Source organism: Neltuma alba, unplaced genomic scaffold (assembly GCF_004799145.2).
Source record: "Neltuma alba isolate B1F8T4 unplaced genomic scaffold, ASM479914v2 tig00013081_pilon, whole genome shotgun sequence".
NCBI lineage: Eukaryota > Viridiplantae > Streptophyta > Magnoliopsida > Fabales > Fabaceae > Neltuma > Neltuma alba.
In genome coordinates, this window is record NW_021637411.1 from 224,113 (window position 1) to 241,101 (window position 16,989).

General features: G+C 38.1%; 3 protein-coding genes across 9 annotated transcripts; 2 read left to right on the top strand and 1 right to left on the bottom strand.

The window, feature by feature from the left end:
- The first annotated feature begins 2,170 nt into the window (after window positions 1-2,170).
- Window positions 2,171-5,190, top strand: LOC114734155 (uncharacterized). 2 transcript variants are annotated; one of them, XM_028921701.1, is made up of 6 exons: window positions 2,171-2,438; window positions 2,701-2,793; window positions 4,153-4,285; window positions 4,375-4,666; window positions 4,774-4,828; window positions 4,931-5,190. In XM_028921701.1, the coding sequence occupies exons 1-6, from the start codon at window positions 2,319-2,321 to the stop codon at window positions 5,003-5,005; spliced, it is 768 nt and encodes a 255-aa protein (XP_028777534.1). In that variant the 5' UTR covers window positions 2,171-2,318; the 3' UTR covers window positions 5,006-5,190. The 2 variants fall into 2 exon arrangements, with proteins under 2 accessions (XP_028777534.1, XP_028777535.1); XM_028921702.1 differs by having other exon boundaries at window positions 2,171-2,432.
- A 1,312-nt stretch (window positions 5,191-6,502) lies between these two features.
- LOC114734260 (metal tolerance protein C2-like) lies at window positions 6,503-12,296 on the top strand. 6 transcript variants are annotated; one of them, XM_028921846.1, is made up of 11 exons: window positions 6,520-6,622; window positions 6,717-7,372; window positions 7,821-7,929; window positions 9,336-9,375; window positions 9,868-9,944; window positions 10,568-10,656; window positions 10,798-10,867; window positions 10,965-11,003; window positions 11,180-11,330; window positions 11,620-11,709; window positions 11,897-12,296. In XM_028921846.1, the coding sequence occupies exons 2-11, from the start codon at window positions 6,970-6,972 to the stop codon at window positions 11,996-11,998; spliced, it is 1,170 nt and encodes a 389-aa protein (XP_028777679.1). In that variant the 5' UTR covers window positions 6,520-6,622; window positions 6,717-6,969; the 3' UTR covers window positions 11,999-12,296. The 6 variants fall into 6 exon arrangements, with proteins under 6 accessions (XP_028777682.1, XP_028777683.1, XP_028777681.1 ...); XM_028921847.1 differs by having other exon boundaries at window positions 6,514-7,372; window positions 10,634-10,656; XM_028921845.1 differs by having other exon boundaries at window positions 6,519-7,372.
- A 906-nt stretch (window positions 12,297-13,202) lies between these two features.
- LOC114734246 (probable L-type lectin-domain containing receptor kinase S.5) lies at window positions 13,203-15,617 on the bottom strand. The gene has a single exon (XM_028921828.1). It carries the CDS (start codon window positions 15,433-15,435, stop codon window positions 13,423-13,425), a length of 2,013 nt encoding a protein of 670 aa, XP_028777661.1. The 5' UTR covers window positions 15,436-15,617; the 3' UTR covers window positions 13,203-13,422.
- Window positions 15,618-16,989: the final 1,372 nt, after the last annotated feature.

The following is a 16,989-nucleotide window of genomic DNA, read 5'->3' on the forward strand; positions in this document are numbered from 1 at the left end:
CATGGGAGCCAACAGGGGGTGGCCCTTGGCGTCACGATTTGATGTCGTCCTTCTCTTCTCAGCATCCTTTCGTAAGCTGTATAGTATCATTGACAATCCTTTGTACTGATCCGCTGTCCAAGGTAGTTGCTTTTCTATCCAAAAATAATGTTATCTAACCCATAGTAATGGGATTACCAGAAAAATTAGTCTATCACAACGTGACAAATTATGTTTGAATTTTTACTAAGAGAGGTATCCACATTTAATACTCTACAGTGTCTTGAATGGGATTACCTCTAACAAAACAATACCCATGCTTTAACAAGGAAAAAAAAATGCTATCTAGTAAAGTTAGTTAAAAATTTAATTTGATTTTAAACATAAGATTTCAATTTATTTTATTTTTTATATTTATTTATTTTTTTCATGTTAATTACACATGTTAAAGAATTTTTATTAATAATGAACTGAAATGCAAATGATTAACAAATATAGTTTAAGAAAAACAATATCTATTTATTACAAATAACTAACTTAATTAATTTTATTGATACAGAAAATTAGTTATTAGTTCTTACATGAATGACCCAAAGCAGCAATAATAAAAGTATTCGTTTAGTTGCGAAGGGGAAAAAAAAAGGGTTCTTTATTAAGTCTTGAGGATTAGTGGATTAACTATGTACAGAATGAATGAATGGTAAGGAAGAGAGGAGGATTCCCCCTTCTGGATGGCGGTCATTGTGTAAAAGCTTAACAAGGCTGGAATTGTACTAGAAGGCTCCATCACCCCCAACAAGTTATATGACCCTCCAGCACATGCCTTCAAGTTGCAGCTTCTTATAATTGCGCACAATTGGAAAGCGTAAAGGCACAGGGAAAAAGAGTATACACACGTATCGCTCTGGCTGGGCAAGGACAGCACGCAACTTTCGAAGCTATCGTCAATTATATTGGCCCAAAAAAGAAAAGGGGGATCATCAGTCAGGTAAAGCTAAAGTTTAAAAAGTGATCAAAAGAAATACCAAGAGGGGGGCTTGAGGCGCTAAGCATGTGCACACCTTTTTAGTACATGGTTGTTGGCTCAAAATCAGCCACTTAGCTGAGTTCTTAGATTAACTTATCTTTAAGTAATTTTATGTTGTACAAACTAAACATATAAGAAGAGTTTTAATTTATCTTCTTAAAGCATAAGAATGCTCTTTTTTATTTCGGTTGCTTCGAAACACCCACTGGACGCGGGAAAACAATGAAGCTTCACCCTGGGTATGATACGATAGTGACAGATTACGAATCTCATTTCGGCTGCACGCTGCCATTAACCCAGACTCCGTAAATAATTGAACCGGCTCAGTGGTGTAATTTACTTTATTATGGTATTCGATCGTGATAAAGAAAAAATTGCAGATAATTTTTTGCATTCCTCACTAGTAGTATCACATCAAATTTCTATTATTCCTTAGTAATGATATGACAAACATTTAGCTATTGTTGCTTCATTTGCAGATTGAGGTTGTTGCCTTCTGGCAGCCCCTTTTGGGTCTGGTCTGATGGTTTCTCCTTATTGACATCTTTGTGGGTTTAAAGGCCCATACGTAGATCGATCCAATAGCCCAATATAGTAATTAAGTCGTTCCAGTGCAGAAGGATTTGCACCAACAAAAGCCTTGGCCCAGCATTTAAATAATCCAGTGAGCTTGCGTATGAGGAATTTTCAGGGGTACGCTAATCCAACCTCATAAGTCATGAATTTGAATACTCTTAAAATTAGTGTCAATTCTTTTATATGGAATTTAAAAATTGAGCCACACCATTAACTACTTCTAAATAATTAATTATGTTATTGATTCAAATTTTTACATTTTATGTAGATATTCCCAGTCTACAAAGTTTTAATATGGCTGTCTGTGCGAACCCTTGAAATTAATCGATGAAATTACAGGGACACCAATCGTGAGCCACAAACAAGAATAGAAGGTAACGAAGTTACCTTACAAAAAAAACCAATATTTGTTTCCTAATTTCGGTAGAGAGGTGTAAAGTTTTTGTTTCCTTTTCTTTTTTTTGGGGGGGGGGGGGAATGGTAATACGTGAGGAACTGATAAACTATGCAAGCGAATGAAGCGATGATCAATTTTTGAAAAAAACAAAAAAAACCCAGGCAGTAGCTGTTTTACCCTGAAAAAAAAAAAAACTCGCGTCTTCGCGACATCGGGGCGACTGGGACGGTCCTGGCGAGAGCCGAAACAGGGTTAACACATTTTCTTGTCGGGTTCGTTTCAGGACCGCGACTTGCAGCAACTGTGCCCCTCCTGGATCCTGGGCATCGATTTGCAGCAATGAATAGCGCTATGAAATCGGCTCTGGTTAATTCAAAAAACAACTATATGTCTCTCAGGGCTGCGCTCTTTCATTCCACTCCCGTCTTGGAACGTAAGAGGCGAAATCATTGGGTTAGTTTCTCTATTGCCTTTCTTCCTGAATCTCCTGTCTATGTTTTGCTTTCTCATTGCATGCCTAGTTTCGAATAATTAGTAATTGGTGAACACCTCTTTCTTTTTAACATATGCAATTATGCGCCATTGAGTGGGAGATTATTTGCTCTAGAATTGAGATTAAATTCATCTTCTTCCGCTACTTGTTTTTCTTTCCTAGTATCTTCTACCATCTTAGGCTCTTGTTGAATGAGAACTGTGTTGGACTGAACCTGTTTGATTGCAGAGATTCAACCACTATTCAAAAAGATGTAGAAGGATTCATGCTAAACAGACATTATTGCGCAATATCAATTCTTATGCAGACTTCCTGCTTCAGGTTCACGATTCCGTTATCTCATCTTATTCTTACGCTTCCCCTCCCCTCAATTGATTCTTTTACACTTTTTATTTAACATTTGAGGTATGCTTCAATAACTTGTTATCGGGTGCCATTAAATAAGATAAGAAGAGTGGTGGATTCCTTTGTACTTAGTTTTTAGAATCTACTACAATATGGTAATGGGATTCTCTCTGGAGCAGACTTTTGTAGGATTCAGGTGTTGGATCATTGCATGTTGAAAACCTTTACCAAGTATATACCTCGTGTGCTTGGGCCTACTCTTCATTACCGGGCTACTTTCCCTTAAAAAATTGTTTGAGGAGGTACTACGTCAAGGAAAAGCGTTTCTGTATTTTTCTTCTCGGTAACTACTTACGCTATGCCGTTATTCCTTTTGTTGATGATCAGACAGAAATAATAGAAGTTATGGTCAATTGGTGTAACATACCTGAACAATCCAGTTGACGATGATGATGTTTTGCATCTTTCGGAACAAATGGTTAAAATAAAACTTCTTAAAGTTGGTTATGTTTCTGACCATCTAGCGTGGAATTTGGGAGTTGGGAAGCCCTTGAGAATAATAGTATGGTGTTTCAGCCGGTGGAGAACTAGTTAAACGTTATAATTAGTGGTTCTTGAGGATCCTGCGTTCTTATAGCTTTGCTGATAATTCAGTTTTCACCCCAATGAATGCTTTCAATACTTAAGTCCTCCAACCTCCTTTTGGACCTTCGCCTATATTTTTAATTTTTTTGGCATCTTTATGATGAACTTTTTTATTTCTTAACTGAAAAATCTGCCAATCCTATCCAAACCAAACCATACCGTAATTGAGAGAAAACATGTTTGAAGTATTATTTGAACAAATGATGCAGGACCCTCTTTCTCTCCTAGTTGCCCGCTTTTGCTGTATTCTGCTCCTGGTTATTTCAAATTTTCATAATGCCTTCTTCTGCAATTACAATTTTACCTGAGTAAATTCAGTGTCTAAACACTCAGTTCTGGAAATGTGACAATTGTGGCAGTTGTAATGTCTGGAATATTGCATATTGTTTCCTTTTACCAGTGTGACGCGCTATGATGCTATTTTACATGAGTTGTTGGCCTTCATTCATCCATGGTTTATGAAACTACTTAGTCCTTTGTATGATTGGGAGCTTGAATCAATTCTCTCTGCCTTGCCATTATCAATCGTGGCTGGTGCGATATTGGTGATTCTTTGGTATCACTAATTTGAGAGGCTGACCTCTCTCTATTCTCTTGGTCATATGCATAGATGAGGTTTCTTCTTGCTTCTTTTTCTGTTTCTTAATTTACTTAAAATGCTCCTTTGCCTTTTCCCTCTGCATGTTGTAGAGCTGGAAGGATGAGATTGATGACGATGATCCATCTTCAAGTCAAGGCACCTCATGGTTTAGGAAAGAATATTCTGCTGGGGGCCGTGGAAGGAGCAGAAATGCCAATAAAGAGTCGCGGTATTATCGCAGAAGTAAGGGAGTTTAAAATAGTTGTGCTGTAGAAGAATACCATATTCTGCAGATGCATGCATTTATTCACTACGCTTGTAATCTCTTTCAGGAAATTCTGATTCTGATTTTCCTGAAGAAGATTTTGACGTTGAAACCATTTTCCGCTCTGCCTTTGGTGGGAACCGATTCTTTTATTATTCCTTCATCAATGAAGAGAATCCTCAGTGGAGGAGGTCAGGACGCTATTATGACTACAGCAGATCTTGGAACTGGAGTGAGGAGGATGAATATTATGACTCTTCTACCGAGTCTGACAGCTCGGAATCAAATTTAGCTTCAGATAGGTTAGCCCTTGGTTTGAGTGCCCATGGTCCTCTGAAACCTGAAGATGTGAAAAATGCGTGAGTTCTTGACACCTACTTCCATTTCCTCCATCCTGAAGTGTTCATGGGAACCAGGGCTGCTAGTTTTTCTCTTATCTTGAATTCAACCGGTTTTATGATGTCAGGTACCGGTCCTGTGCCCTGAAGTGGCATCCAGATCGTCATCAAGGCTCTTCCAAGGTGTTTATAACTTGAAGCTATAGTCTTTATCCTTAACATCGTTCAATGGACAGGTCTCTCAGGTGTTTGGCTTCCTAATCTTTTGTTTGCTTGCTTTGATAGGTAATAGCAGAAGAGAAGTTCAAAGTTTGCAGTGCAGCATACCAATCTTTGTGTGATAAGTTGGCCATAAATTAAGAACGCATCTGACACGCATGCTAGTTCCTTTGTACCAGTATCCAGCTCATGGCAGTTTGTTTGGCCTTTGCCAAATCAGCACAACCTGCTTATTTAAGTTTTCTACTTTTCACTTTTGAGTAGTTCAATATTGAATTGAGGAAATAAGTTTACGCCATGGTAATGGCAACGGAACAAGCCAAATTTTTTACGAAATCGTGTATCCTTAGTTCATTGTAATTTTCATTCTGCTAGGTGCCAGTAAAGGTTAGTAACCTATCGTGGTTTTAATTTCCAGTTCAATCGACCTGTTTATTGTAAATCTGTGCCCCTCGTTTGGGATGCTTGACCAAGAGGCGTTTCTATTTGAACACTCATTATATTTATAGGGAAAATCTCAAAAAAAAAAAAACTTTTAAAAGACTGATTTGAAGTTTTAAAATTTAAATGTATTTTTTTTAGACTCTGCTGTGTTTATATTTTATTATGCAATAATAATTATGTGTTGTTGTTGTTGTTATTTTCAAAGCTAAAACTACCAAGAACATTTCATTTTTTTTTATTTCTTTTTTTATTACAAAATTTTAGGTAGAGGTTTAGATTCAACCCAAACCAAGGGCAGGGAGGTTTAATGGTTCTTTTTAGGTGATACCAATGTTGGGTGGGGTGAACTTATAATATACTTTGACATGTTAACCTAATATTGAGTTATTCTAAGATGCCTTTTAAGCGTCGTGATGAGGAATCGAATCCCCTCCCTTTTGTTTTGGATGAAAAGATGTGGTTCTTACAGCTGAACTTATAGACGATGGATAAGAACATTTTATTTATTGATAAGATTTTTTAAATTATTTTTTGTTTTATTTTTTCTTATTATATTTTAAGCCCGGATAGCTATATTAAACATGATTACCTTGACTATAAAAGTGTTTGTTTTAACTTAAAAACATATTTTCATATAAGTCAAAATAAAAAAATTTTCACATGCTCATTTCATGTATTGTAAAATTAATTTTAATTTATGATTTAGTTTTTATCTAAATATTTTTTACAATTGAAATGGTGTAAAGAGAAGATCGCTGTAACTAATTAATTCATTTAAGGTTTTTTTATGCAGATATTTAGAAATAAGTGGCAATTCTACTTAATTCAAATCTTTAGCTCCTAATTTTTGGTAAAATAGCTCTTAGCTCCTAATTAGGGATTTTTTGTCTTACTCTCGTGTCCCTGTTGAGATTTTTTTTTTTTTTGCGGTGAATCTTGTTGAGATTTTATTTGTGGGTTTTCTTCGTTGACTTTTTTTAGATGTGGGATTCAATTCATTTAAGGTGAAAATAAATTGTGCACTCTAAACAATGAATAAAGTTTAAAAATTAGAATATTAATTATTCAGGCCAAAAAAATGAAAATATTAATTCGGCCTAAAATGGGTTTCTTTTTTAGATTTAAAAGCCGCTTCGTATTTGTAAATTTTTATGATGATACTTCTAACCTTTAAGGTAACTGATGCCTCAGCATTCCTTTGTTGACTGGGACTGGGAGATGGTGCAACGAAGTGTCGAATATAACTTGATCTTCCCGAAGGATGATACTTGATGCCATATCTCCAGTGGCGGCGGCTACGCGTCTAAATATACGGTGCTGATTTCTATTTTTGTTCGCGTTTGTCCTGTTGTTTTAAAATCATCTCCCTTCCTTCGTTGGTACTGACCTGTTTCCGTTTTGGCCGCAGCTTTATCCTCTTGTAATCAACGCTGCGTTTGTTGTTCTGTTTCAACCTGAAACCCCTTTCGATTCCTTCAATTCCAAAGAGCCTTCCTTGACTTGAGAAGTACACTCCCGAATCACCGATATCCTTCCCTTTTCTGTTTCCTTTGACTTCCTGCCTTCTCCATAGTATTGTGATGAAAATTCCATGCTGATCTGCATTCCTCATTCTCTCCGTCTAAGTATTCCCTCTTCTGTGTCCCAACATCCTACGATCAATGGAGACTTCAGATTCGTACCACCCCCGGAGCTCTCTAAATGGGGATTTTGGGTTTGGTGCCAGTGATCGGAGATTCGCGTTCTCCCGCCAAGCTTCGCTCAAACAATCGCAAGAACCTCACTCACCTGTTTCATTCCCTTTGAACAATTCCGGAAGGCCTTTCCTTTCCCGGACTGACTCCAGCATAGACATTCCTCGGGGCCATTATTGGTCAGGCCAAGGTCACTACTTTTCTGAGGAAAAGTCCCCGGAGAAAGTCTCTTGGTCCTCGTTTATTTTCTCTGCTTTTCGAAACATTAGGTCTGGGCATAGATATATGAAGAGATTATTTTTTATGATTTCCCTGAATGTAGCATACTCCACCGCAGAGCTATTCATTGGCCTTTTTACTGGGCGTGTAGGTAAGGCCATTATTGTCTCATAATGGGTTAATAATTGCTTTGTACAACTATGCACCTTTCCGTTAAATGTTCGTCAAAATGTGTGCAAATGATACTCCTTGCTGGGCTGCTATTCTGCTATTTAAGTATCATACAAGGCTTTTGATGCTTTGAGACTGTGCTTCTCATTCTTGATAGCCTCAACAGAAGTATGAATTTTATACTTTATAATTTGGTAATATTAAGAGTTTGACTTCAATTGCGGATTTTACACTTTAAATTTCTCAAATCTTTCGCAAGTAATTCATAGACATGATTTGTTGCTTTAACAGCTTTTCCAATATCCCCTTTTCTTCCTCCATAGTGAGCAAAATGATATGTATTCTACATAAAACCATTCCCGTGGCCCCAGTTTGAAAGTCGAATCTCAGATGACTTCTGTTTCCGCTTTTTATACGTCTGCTTTCAGGTTTGGTGTCTGATGCATTTCATTTGACTTTTGGATGCGGTCTTCTGACATTTTCACTATTTGTTATGGCCGCCTCAAGGAAGAAGGCTGATGGAGATTATACATATGGGTAAGTCTGCTGTTTGACAATCCTCGGAATGTGCAGTATTTGTGGTTCGGGTACTCAGCTATGTCGGTTTCCTAGCCTTATCAAATATTTTCATGTAGGACAGATCATATCTTTTGGAGTAGTTATAATATAATATCCTGCTGGTCAAAAAAGAAAAAAGTTATAATATAATATCCTCATGAGGGTAAATTATACTGATATTTTTCTTGTTTAAAAAAATGTTTTATGTCTCCCTTAACCTTTGATATATATTACGGAGATGTTCCTTCCAATTTTTCTTTGAATAGGACTAACTTACTGCACAATATGCCATCTCTCCAAAGATAAATTTGATTATTTTTCTGTCATATAAAGGATTTAGCCGAAGACTTTAGTTGGATCTTAATATCGACTTAGTTGCTTTTGCTGTCATATTAAGAAATCAGAGTCTCATGTCATGACAAAAGTAAGTTGTAGTAGAGGTTTTGTAATATATGTTAAATACTGATGATCTTCCGAAAAAGGGGTATTAGGTGTAATTTAGCCAGATTTTCTTGTTATTACATCTGATCTGATGTATTGAAAAATTATTTAATGAATGAAATAGTTAAGCTGCATGTTGTGTACAGTCCCAATAAATAGGAATCGACTTATGCTTACCAAAAAAATGAGAGGAAAAAAAGGAGCTACTGCTCAGCTTTTGGTGTCAACAGCCAAGCAGTGGAATATGGTAGGCATTGAAAGTTTGAAACTGCTTTGGCCAAGTTAATGTGATTCTAAGGAATTAAGATATGTTCACACTTGGTATAATTTAAGTGGAAGGATACGATTATATCCATCAGCATCTATGTTGTTGTGTTACTTTTGTAGTTGTTTTACTTTGAAAAGGTGGTTTCTTCTGATATTTCCATTAAAGAATGTATAAAATTTATTTGCTGATATGTATGATGAATTCTATTTTTTGTAAATATTTTTCACAATTTGGCCTGTGCCCTGTTGTGAGTTCTTACGTCCTCCTCATTAGTGCCACCTCTGGAAAAGCAATTGTATAGGATACGCATGAACATGTCCATATATACTGTGCGTATTCTCCTTGAATCAAACTTTAAGAGCTAGCTCTTACACTTTGAAATTCTCTAAACATGAAAAGGATGAGTATTTATATTGAGTGGGTTTCCTTTGTATTCAGTTGAATTGATTAATCAGAATGCTAATCAAGATGAAAGGTGGATATAAAACAAATTCTGCGGGAAATTCGTATTCTTGCTTGTGACACAAAATGATATGAGTTTGTGTTTGTCTCAATTACTTGGATAGCCGATGCTCACATGCCAGAACTTGTCCCATGTGTAGATGACAGATTCATGGATTTCCGATTACTGCTGTCTGTCAGTATTTCTGAGTTACTCACTATCCTCTAATTTCAGGTATAAAAGGCTTGAAGTTTTGTCTGCATTTACAAATACTGTAAGTATTCGAAGTATCCTTTACAACTAGAGTTTTCAACCCTGCATCAAAGTAATCAAGGTACAGAATGATGCTTCTGTAAAACTCATGGGGGTTAATGCAAAGTAATAGTATGCACATTTCAGATGCTAAAAGAGGATTTTTACTGGAATCCCCCCCCCCCAAATGAGTTGTAAAAAGTACAAAATTTGCATATTTGCTATGTGGATGCTTTCCACCTTAATCTTGGACTCTTGGTTAGTCTTGCTGAGGGTGTTGTTTTGCGGTTGAAATTCTAGTGGTGTTGTTGACGTGTTTGATTAGGTTTGGGTAATTTAATATTCTCAGTCATCAGATGAACTGATGAACCGGAAAATTTAGTTTGAAAGTTTGTTTTTGCCTTACGTAAATCAATTATGAAGGTCAAAAGCATTACTTGCACTTCTCATTCCCTCTGTTGATTTGCGCTAACATGTTGAACCTTCTCATTTTGTCTGCTGCATGTGTAGACAGCTGTTTCTTCTGTTTATGTCATTTTCTCTAGCGGTTGAAGCACTTCACGCATTCATACAAGATGAATCGGAGCACAAGTAAGTTTGTGTTACCAATGACTGTCGCATTTTTTGTATCACATTTTATATAGAGATTCAGCATGGAGAAGAATTTGTATTTTTGCAAGTAATAATATCCTCAGTTTTTTTTATTGATGGTTGAGTTCTATTTCATGCATATTAGGAACTCAAGATACTTGTTATAGCTGTTAAGTGTTAGCATTTTCATTCCTCTGGATGTCTGAAAATTTGATCATGCTTAACTGTAAAAATGTGTTTTTCGTTTGGAAAATAATGCATGGCTCTAGACTGAAAGACTTTTTTAGCCATGATTTGCGATCTATTGTGCTCATGCTTCATAAACCTGTCGGTAATTAGTTGACTTATGCTACATACTTTGTTCTATACGTGTGTTTTACTTGTGATCTTTTCAAACGTAATATGTTTAAGACATGCTTAATTGTATTGTCTGCAAGAAAATGGAGAGAAAACCCATCCGTGTGAAACCATTAAACCATTACGGGATCTTTTGCCTGAGTGCTAATGTATTCAATTTTTATACCCAAATAATTGCAAATTTGTTTCTCTGGTAGGAATTTATGGTTCTTAGATTTTATTATTTTCTTCAATATCTGCTGATGCTGATAATGATCTGCTTGTAGGCATTATTTGATTGTTTCAGCTGTGACCAATTTAGTTGTGAATCTCATTGGCGTATGGTTCTTCAGGAATTATGCCCGGATTAATCTTAGTGAGTATCTCCTGGACCCTCTATTCTTCTATTCTACTGTCTACCAGCCTTGAATGATGTTTCTCTATTTCAATGGGATGGCATATATTGATGGGTGATTGAGGCTTGAGTCATCTGTTTCTCTTGGAATTTTGCTTGCAGCTTATAGAAATGCTGAAGATATGAATCATCATTCAGTTTTCCTGCATGTTCTAGCAGATTCTATTCGCAGGTGGATACGCTAGGTCTCTATATGGACATCACTGTGTATTTGAATTTCATTCCTTTAGTTCGTTCATTATTATTAACATACTATGGTGATTTCTCAGTGCAGGTTTGATATTGGCATCCTGGTTACTGTCCATTGGGTAAGCACCTTGTTTTTCAGACCCAGATTATTTTGCAATGAAGTGTGTGTGTGTGAGAGAGAGAGAGAAACACACACACACACCGAGAGAGAGAGAGAGACCGGGGGGGGTCAGGGCTCAATTGTTTTTTCTTCTGATTTCTCTAGATTCTGTAATTTCTTTACCATTCTCTATAGGGTGCAGAATGCAGAAGTCTTGTGTTTGGGACTAGTTTCAGCTGCGGTTTTTACGCTAGTCCTGCCACTCTTTAGGACAACCGGTGGTATCTTGCTTCAAACGGCACCTCCTAGTATTCCAACTTCTGCTATGAGCAAATGTTTGAGACAGGTTATTACCCTAGTTTCTATAAGATAAAGTATGCTACGAGACTGATTTTAGCTCCCCCCCCCCCCCGGGCCCGGGGGGTGGGGTTGCTTAAATGTAAGCAGGTTCTTTCTGTTTTAACAATTCCAACTTCTTGTGGAAAGGGTGAAAAGCTATATTTTGCTCTCCGTAATTTATGATCTTTAAATTTAGTTTTCATTTGACTATACCTATTGGCGCTTTAATGCTTCGTGTGTGCGCGCGCCCTCATATTAAATGCTTCACTTTTTTTAATATCTTTAATTTTCTTTAGATAACTGCTCGGGAAGATGTGCTGGAAGTTTCACAAGCTCGTTTTTGGGAGTTAGTTCCTGGTCATGTGGTTGGTTCGCTCTTGATTCAGGTAATTCCCCCATTAACTAAAAATAGGACTAAGCTAGTGCTTAATTTGATGTTAAAAACCAAACTATATCTGACGTGAATCCAAACACGCACTAAAGCAAGTTAACGACGTATGTGGATGCACATGCTCAATTTCATCCTTTCGAGTTTCTGTTGCTGAAGTCTCACTCTAGTTATGGTTGGCGCAGGTGAAGAAAGGGGCGGATGATCGCCCGTTACTAGGACTTGTGCATGGCCTCTACCATGAACTGGGCGTGCAGGACCTTACGGTGCAGACTGATGATACATGAGCGTCTCATATTCATGGATTTCTGCAAATGATTACAGACCATGGATTGCTTTTATTTATTTATTGTCATCGCTCTGCTGGTCAAAGAACAGTGACTTTATTTCTCATAGAAAAGGGATAAGTGAATTTTAGAAAAGAATTACTCTGTCACAGGGAATATCCATTTCCTTCCCCTCCACAGTTAAAAAAAAAAGGGAGCTAGGCATGAAAACTAGGGCCTCTGCTGAATAAGAATGTTAATGATCATGGATACTTGTCAATTACCAATTTACCATAGATCTGATCTGTTCATGTTAAAATAGATGGTGTGCTATCTTATTTTTCACATTTTTTAAATACTTCTATTCTAGTAAATATTAAGTATTACTCGTATCATTTTTTAACATGACTTTAATAAATATATATTAGCATGAGTCGCCGATTGCCATTGTTCGTGGAAGGTCTTCGGCAATGGCTTCTCAAATCTTACTCCCACTGAGAATTTGGAGCTTTACTCTCCCTTTGTCCGTCACACGTACCCTCCCTTTGTTAAGCAGTCTGAAGTTAGCTGTAAGGTGTCCTTGTAAAGAAATTTTTTTATGCCATAGTAAAGAACTATTTTTATGATTTAATGATCACGCAGTTATAATATCAATGTAAAAATGACTCATTTTTCCTATTCTTCTAACCCTTCCAATTTCCAATAGTACATTATTATGACCGTTTGAACGTAGCTTTTTATTTTCTAGCACCATTCATTGTTCAGATCAATATCTGGTTATCTGCCTTCATTTTCCAATGTTCTTTTTCCTCCATCGCTCGACTCGCTCCAGTCTTGAGTTTCTTTCCTTGCGTGCAACCATGTAATTATATTATTAGTGTACGTAATCTAATCATGATTTATTTCCAAACATGAAAGTCAAACGATCGCACGCAAAAAAAACGTTCTTTTCCAAAATTAAATTAGCATCCGATAATTCTCAAAATTCTGATAACCTGGGGGTCAGCGAAACGCGTGATGTGCTTGTAATCATGTGTTGTATATAGAAGTCAACTGGATTTTGATGGTACTGTTTGTTGTTAATCTCATATGACAACTCATGTATAATCATCTAGAAAACGACTTTAGGTAAGAAAAAAGCGAGGCGCAGCCATTGAAAGGGGAGAGGGCGTACAGATTAGATGATAACGAAGATAGATAAATTATTAAATTTGAATCTGAGAAATATTTGAGTACAATCAATTATATGCAGAAGTTGACTACGCCTTTAAGCAGTTAAGCTGACCTAACCGTTCCGCCCGAAGAAAAACAATTTACAGAGTGAAGAAGAAATTTGTGTCAAGCACCTATCATACTGTTGTTTGGTGGTTATTTAATTACAGCGATACGATATCTGCCAAGGTACGAGAACAAGAACCATTGCGGGGTAATTACGATGATGATGATCATCTGCCGGTGAGCTGAGTGAAGGGAGGAGTGAGTTGGGCCGAATTAATGGAGTTATCATTGACGTTGAAGGAAGGGGGAGCGGCCGGCCACACAAAAGCCGGCCGTTCCCTCGGGACCTCCGGCGGAGCCACCTCGCCTGTCAGGACCTGCAGTACTGTCTTCATGGATGGCCTTTTGTGAGGATTGGGATGGCAACAAGCCAGGCCTAGCACTATCACTCTTTCCACTCGTTCCTCGTCTTCCTCTATCTCCTTCTTTATTCTCCTATCCACTCCGTCTAGTGTTCTTCCATTCCCATACATCTCCCACACCCAGTACACTATGCTATTCTTGTAGTCGTTCTGAACACACATGTTCCCTGGCCTCTTCCCACAGACTACTTCCATTATCAGAACCCCAAATGCGTACACGTCTGTTTCCACTGTTGCCCTCCCTGTCAGAAACGTCTCTGGGGCCATGTAACCTGGCGTTCCTGCTATTTCTTTCGTGGAATGGTGAGTCTCATTTCTTTTTTGGATGGTTCGAGCCAATCCAAAGTCTCCCAGCTTGGCATTGAAGTCTGAGTCCAACATGATATTGCTGGCCTTGATGTCCCTGTGAATCACCTTCTTGTCGCAGCCGTTGTGAAGATAGTCAAGGGCTTCAGCCACACCGTATATCGCACTGCATCTGGTTTCCCAGTGAAGGTTTTGATATGGTGATCCGTCTGTGCTGCCGAATAGGTATTTGTCTAAGCTTCCATTGGGCATGAACTCGTAGACGAGTAGGAGTTCTTTTCTCTCATAGCACCACCCTGTGAGTTTAACCAGATTCTTGTGGTGAAGGCTGCCTATTGTCGTGACTTCTGCTATGAATTCTTGCTTCCCTTGGCGTGAATCCTTGGAGACTCTCTTCACGGCGATCTCCCTGTTTCCCAGGATTCCCTTGTACACTTTTCCGAAACCACCTTCCCCCAGCTTGTTCTGGTCGTTGAAATTGCTCGTCGCCTTTTTCATTTCCCTCAGCCGGAACTTCTTTGGAACCATTGAGGAATACTTAATCTGGTCTTCTATCCTCGGATACGCATCCTCTGCTATCTCCCTATTTCGTTTCCACCGCCATATCAAGAAAAATATCACCGCACCGGCGATAACCACCACCACTGGAACTGTGATCCAAACCCATAGCAGTTCTTGATTTCCGTCTCCAATATCTTCACCGTTGAACTCCCACGCTCTGATGCAGTTCAGCTCATTGAAATTACTTGTCGACGCAGAGAACCCCAGAAATACCTTCTCCGGGAGATATGAGGTGAGATTGAGGGGTGGAGATTGCAACAAGAGCTTCATGTCTTGTGCTTTGGCTCCACTCATCATGTAACCGAAGACAGAAATCACATCGTTATCATACTGAATTCTCACGGTCACATTGGTGCCCGATGAAATATTGATCCCCAAGGGAAGTAACGGAACGTGCTTGATGGAGTAAACACTGTTCACGTTGACGCCAACATGACCGTCTGAGCCGTCTTCAGGGGAGTTGCTTCTGGTATCAAACTCCACAGCCAATACGGCTGCACCAGAAGTGCCATTTGTGGAAGAATTCACAACGCCAAGCCATCTTCCATGGCTGTTGGGGGGGAGACTTCTGTCAGCAGCTAGTATGAAGGCCAAACCTTCGCCGGCACCTGGGTTTGAAGGAGTATCGGGGCTGATATTGAGGACGAAGGTGGTATTGAATGATGCAGTTTGGTTCTTCTTCTTGTTCCAAACTCTGTACGCCTTATAGTAGAAGGCCCTCCCGGACCTGTTCCTCAAGTCTTCACCGTAAGCATCAGGTGTCACTTGGATGGCATCTCGGAATATACGCGAAAACTCACTCAGTAGTATTAATCCATTCTGATCTTCTTGTTTGAAGGTGGGGAAATTGAAAGAAAAGCAGTCAACTTGGATATGGCCGAGGATACTGATGAAGATGACTGCTAAAAGTTGAGGCTTAACCATCCGACAAAACTGCATTCTACAGCTCATTAAACGGACAATATAGCCGTATGCTTTTTGAAGGATTTGCTATAGCAACACAGAAGGTGAGCTATATATGATCCTGTGAGTTACCAGACTGATTGGATGAATGGCAGCGTCGTCTGAGGATTATCGATCAGAGATTGGAGGGCAAGTCTAAAATGGTAATGATGATGGTCAAGCATGCTTAGCCTGTTCCGTTATGCATTATATGTATTTATATATTTTATATACAGCAATCAAAACAGACTTGATTCATCAATGGGAAGTTTCCTTGCTCTTGATGAGCCTTCTTATTTTCTATATGTTATTCAGAGGTGGAATATATTTTAGAGCTAGAGACTCGGTCATAATGCTAGAATGTTTACTACTCTTCTATATCATGCCCAACCAGCAAGTTAATTATTTAAGTCATAAACTAATTATTTAATTAATACCTCCAATAAAGAAGATAAACTAATCTTTAAGTCATAAATTATTTCCTACCGCACTCGTGGCCGCGTCACGTATATACATCTCTTTGAAGGGCAAGAAGATTGGGAGTTTTTTTTTTTTTTTGGGCCTTAGAAGGCTGGGAGTTCGACTTATGAAACTTCGTCAGAATCTTTAGTGATATGATATTCAAATATGGTTGCCCTCCATCGCCCCGTTCAAAGTCAATATAGAATTATTAAGTAGCGAGGAAATGATGAATGACAAATACATATATTAATCCGTAGTCTAGCGTGCTAGGGCCCGAAATGAGGTTAGCACACGCCAACAAAATAAGTGTTTTTTCTGCGAAACATCGGTTGATGATTGATAAGAAGTCAAAAACTCACAAATCAGAACCAATCCGGCCGCCTTGTTATCTCGTTTTTATTTGATGCATTCTAAAATTGATTATGAATTGTATAAGTGAGCATATTAGCCGTAACTAATGCCAAGAGTCAAATCACACAGTAGGGCGCTGGTAGAGAAAATTAACAATATGTCTATCAACTATGGAACCACATTCAATACTCATCATAGTGATAGTTATCATAATACTTATCAAATTTTAACCATTCAAATTTAATATAGACAGTCAAAATTTAATATTTAACATTTCTGTGTTTTTAAAATATTTTCCTCTTAATAGGTACATAATCCAAAATAAAAACTATCATACATAGCCTTGTTATTGAGAGATATTTGTCTTTAATTAAAATGAGGATTAGACCCCTCGTCCGTGGGTTCAACTGACGAAGGGGTCGGACTCTCTTACCAAAGGGAGGAGGTTCGATCTCAGGGAGTGCCACTTTGTTATGGCTCCAGTCACAGCTCTGGAGGAGGCATCACCACAGCATAGTGAAGCTAAAAGATTCCTACCTATTAGGCCAAAAAAAAGGGGTTTGCTTGTCATGTTCTCATGCCCATAGGGATAGGTCCCAGTGGATCAAACGTTAAGTACCCTGTCCTTAGATTATGGGTGAGCCCAACCCCTTTCCTAAAATTTTTTGTATAAAAAAAAAAAGAGGATTAGAAGCTTGATCCGACAAATGGAAAACAAATTATATTTAGGAACTTTTGCAATGAATAGAT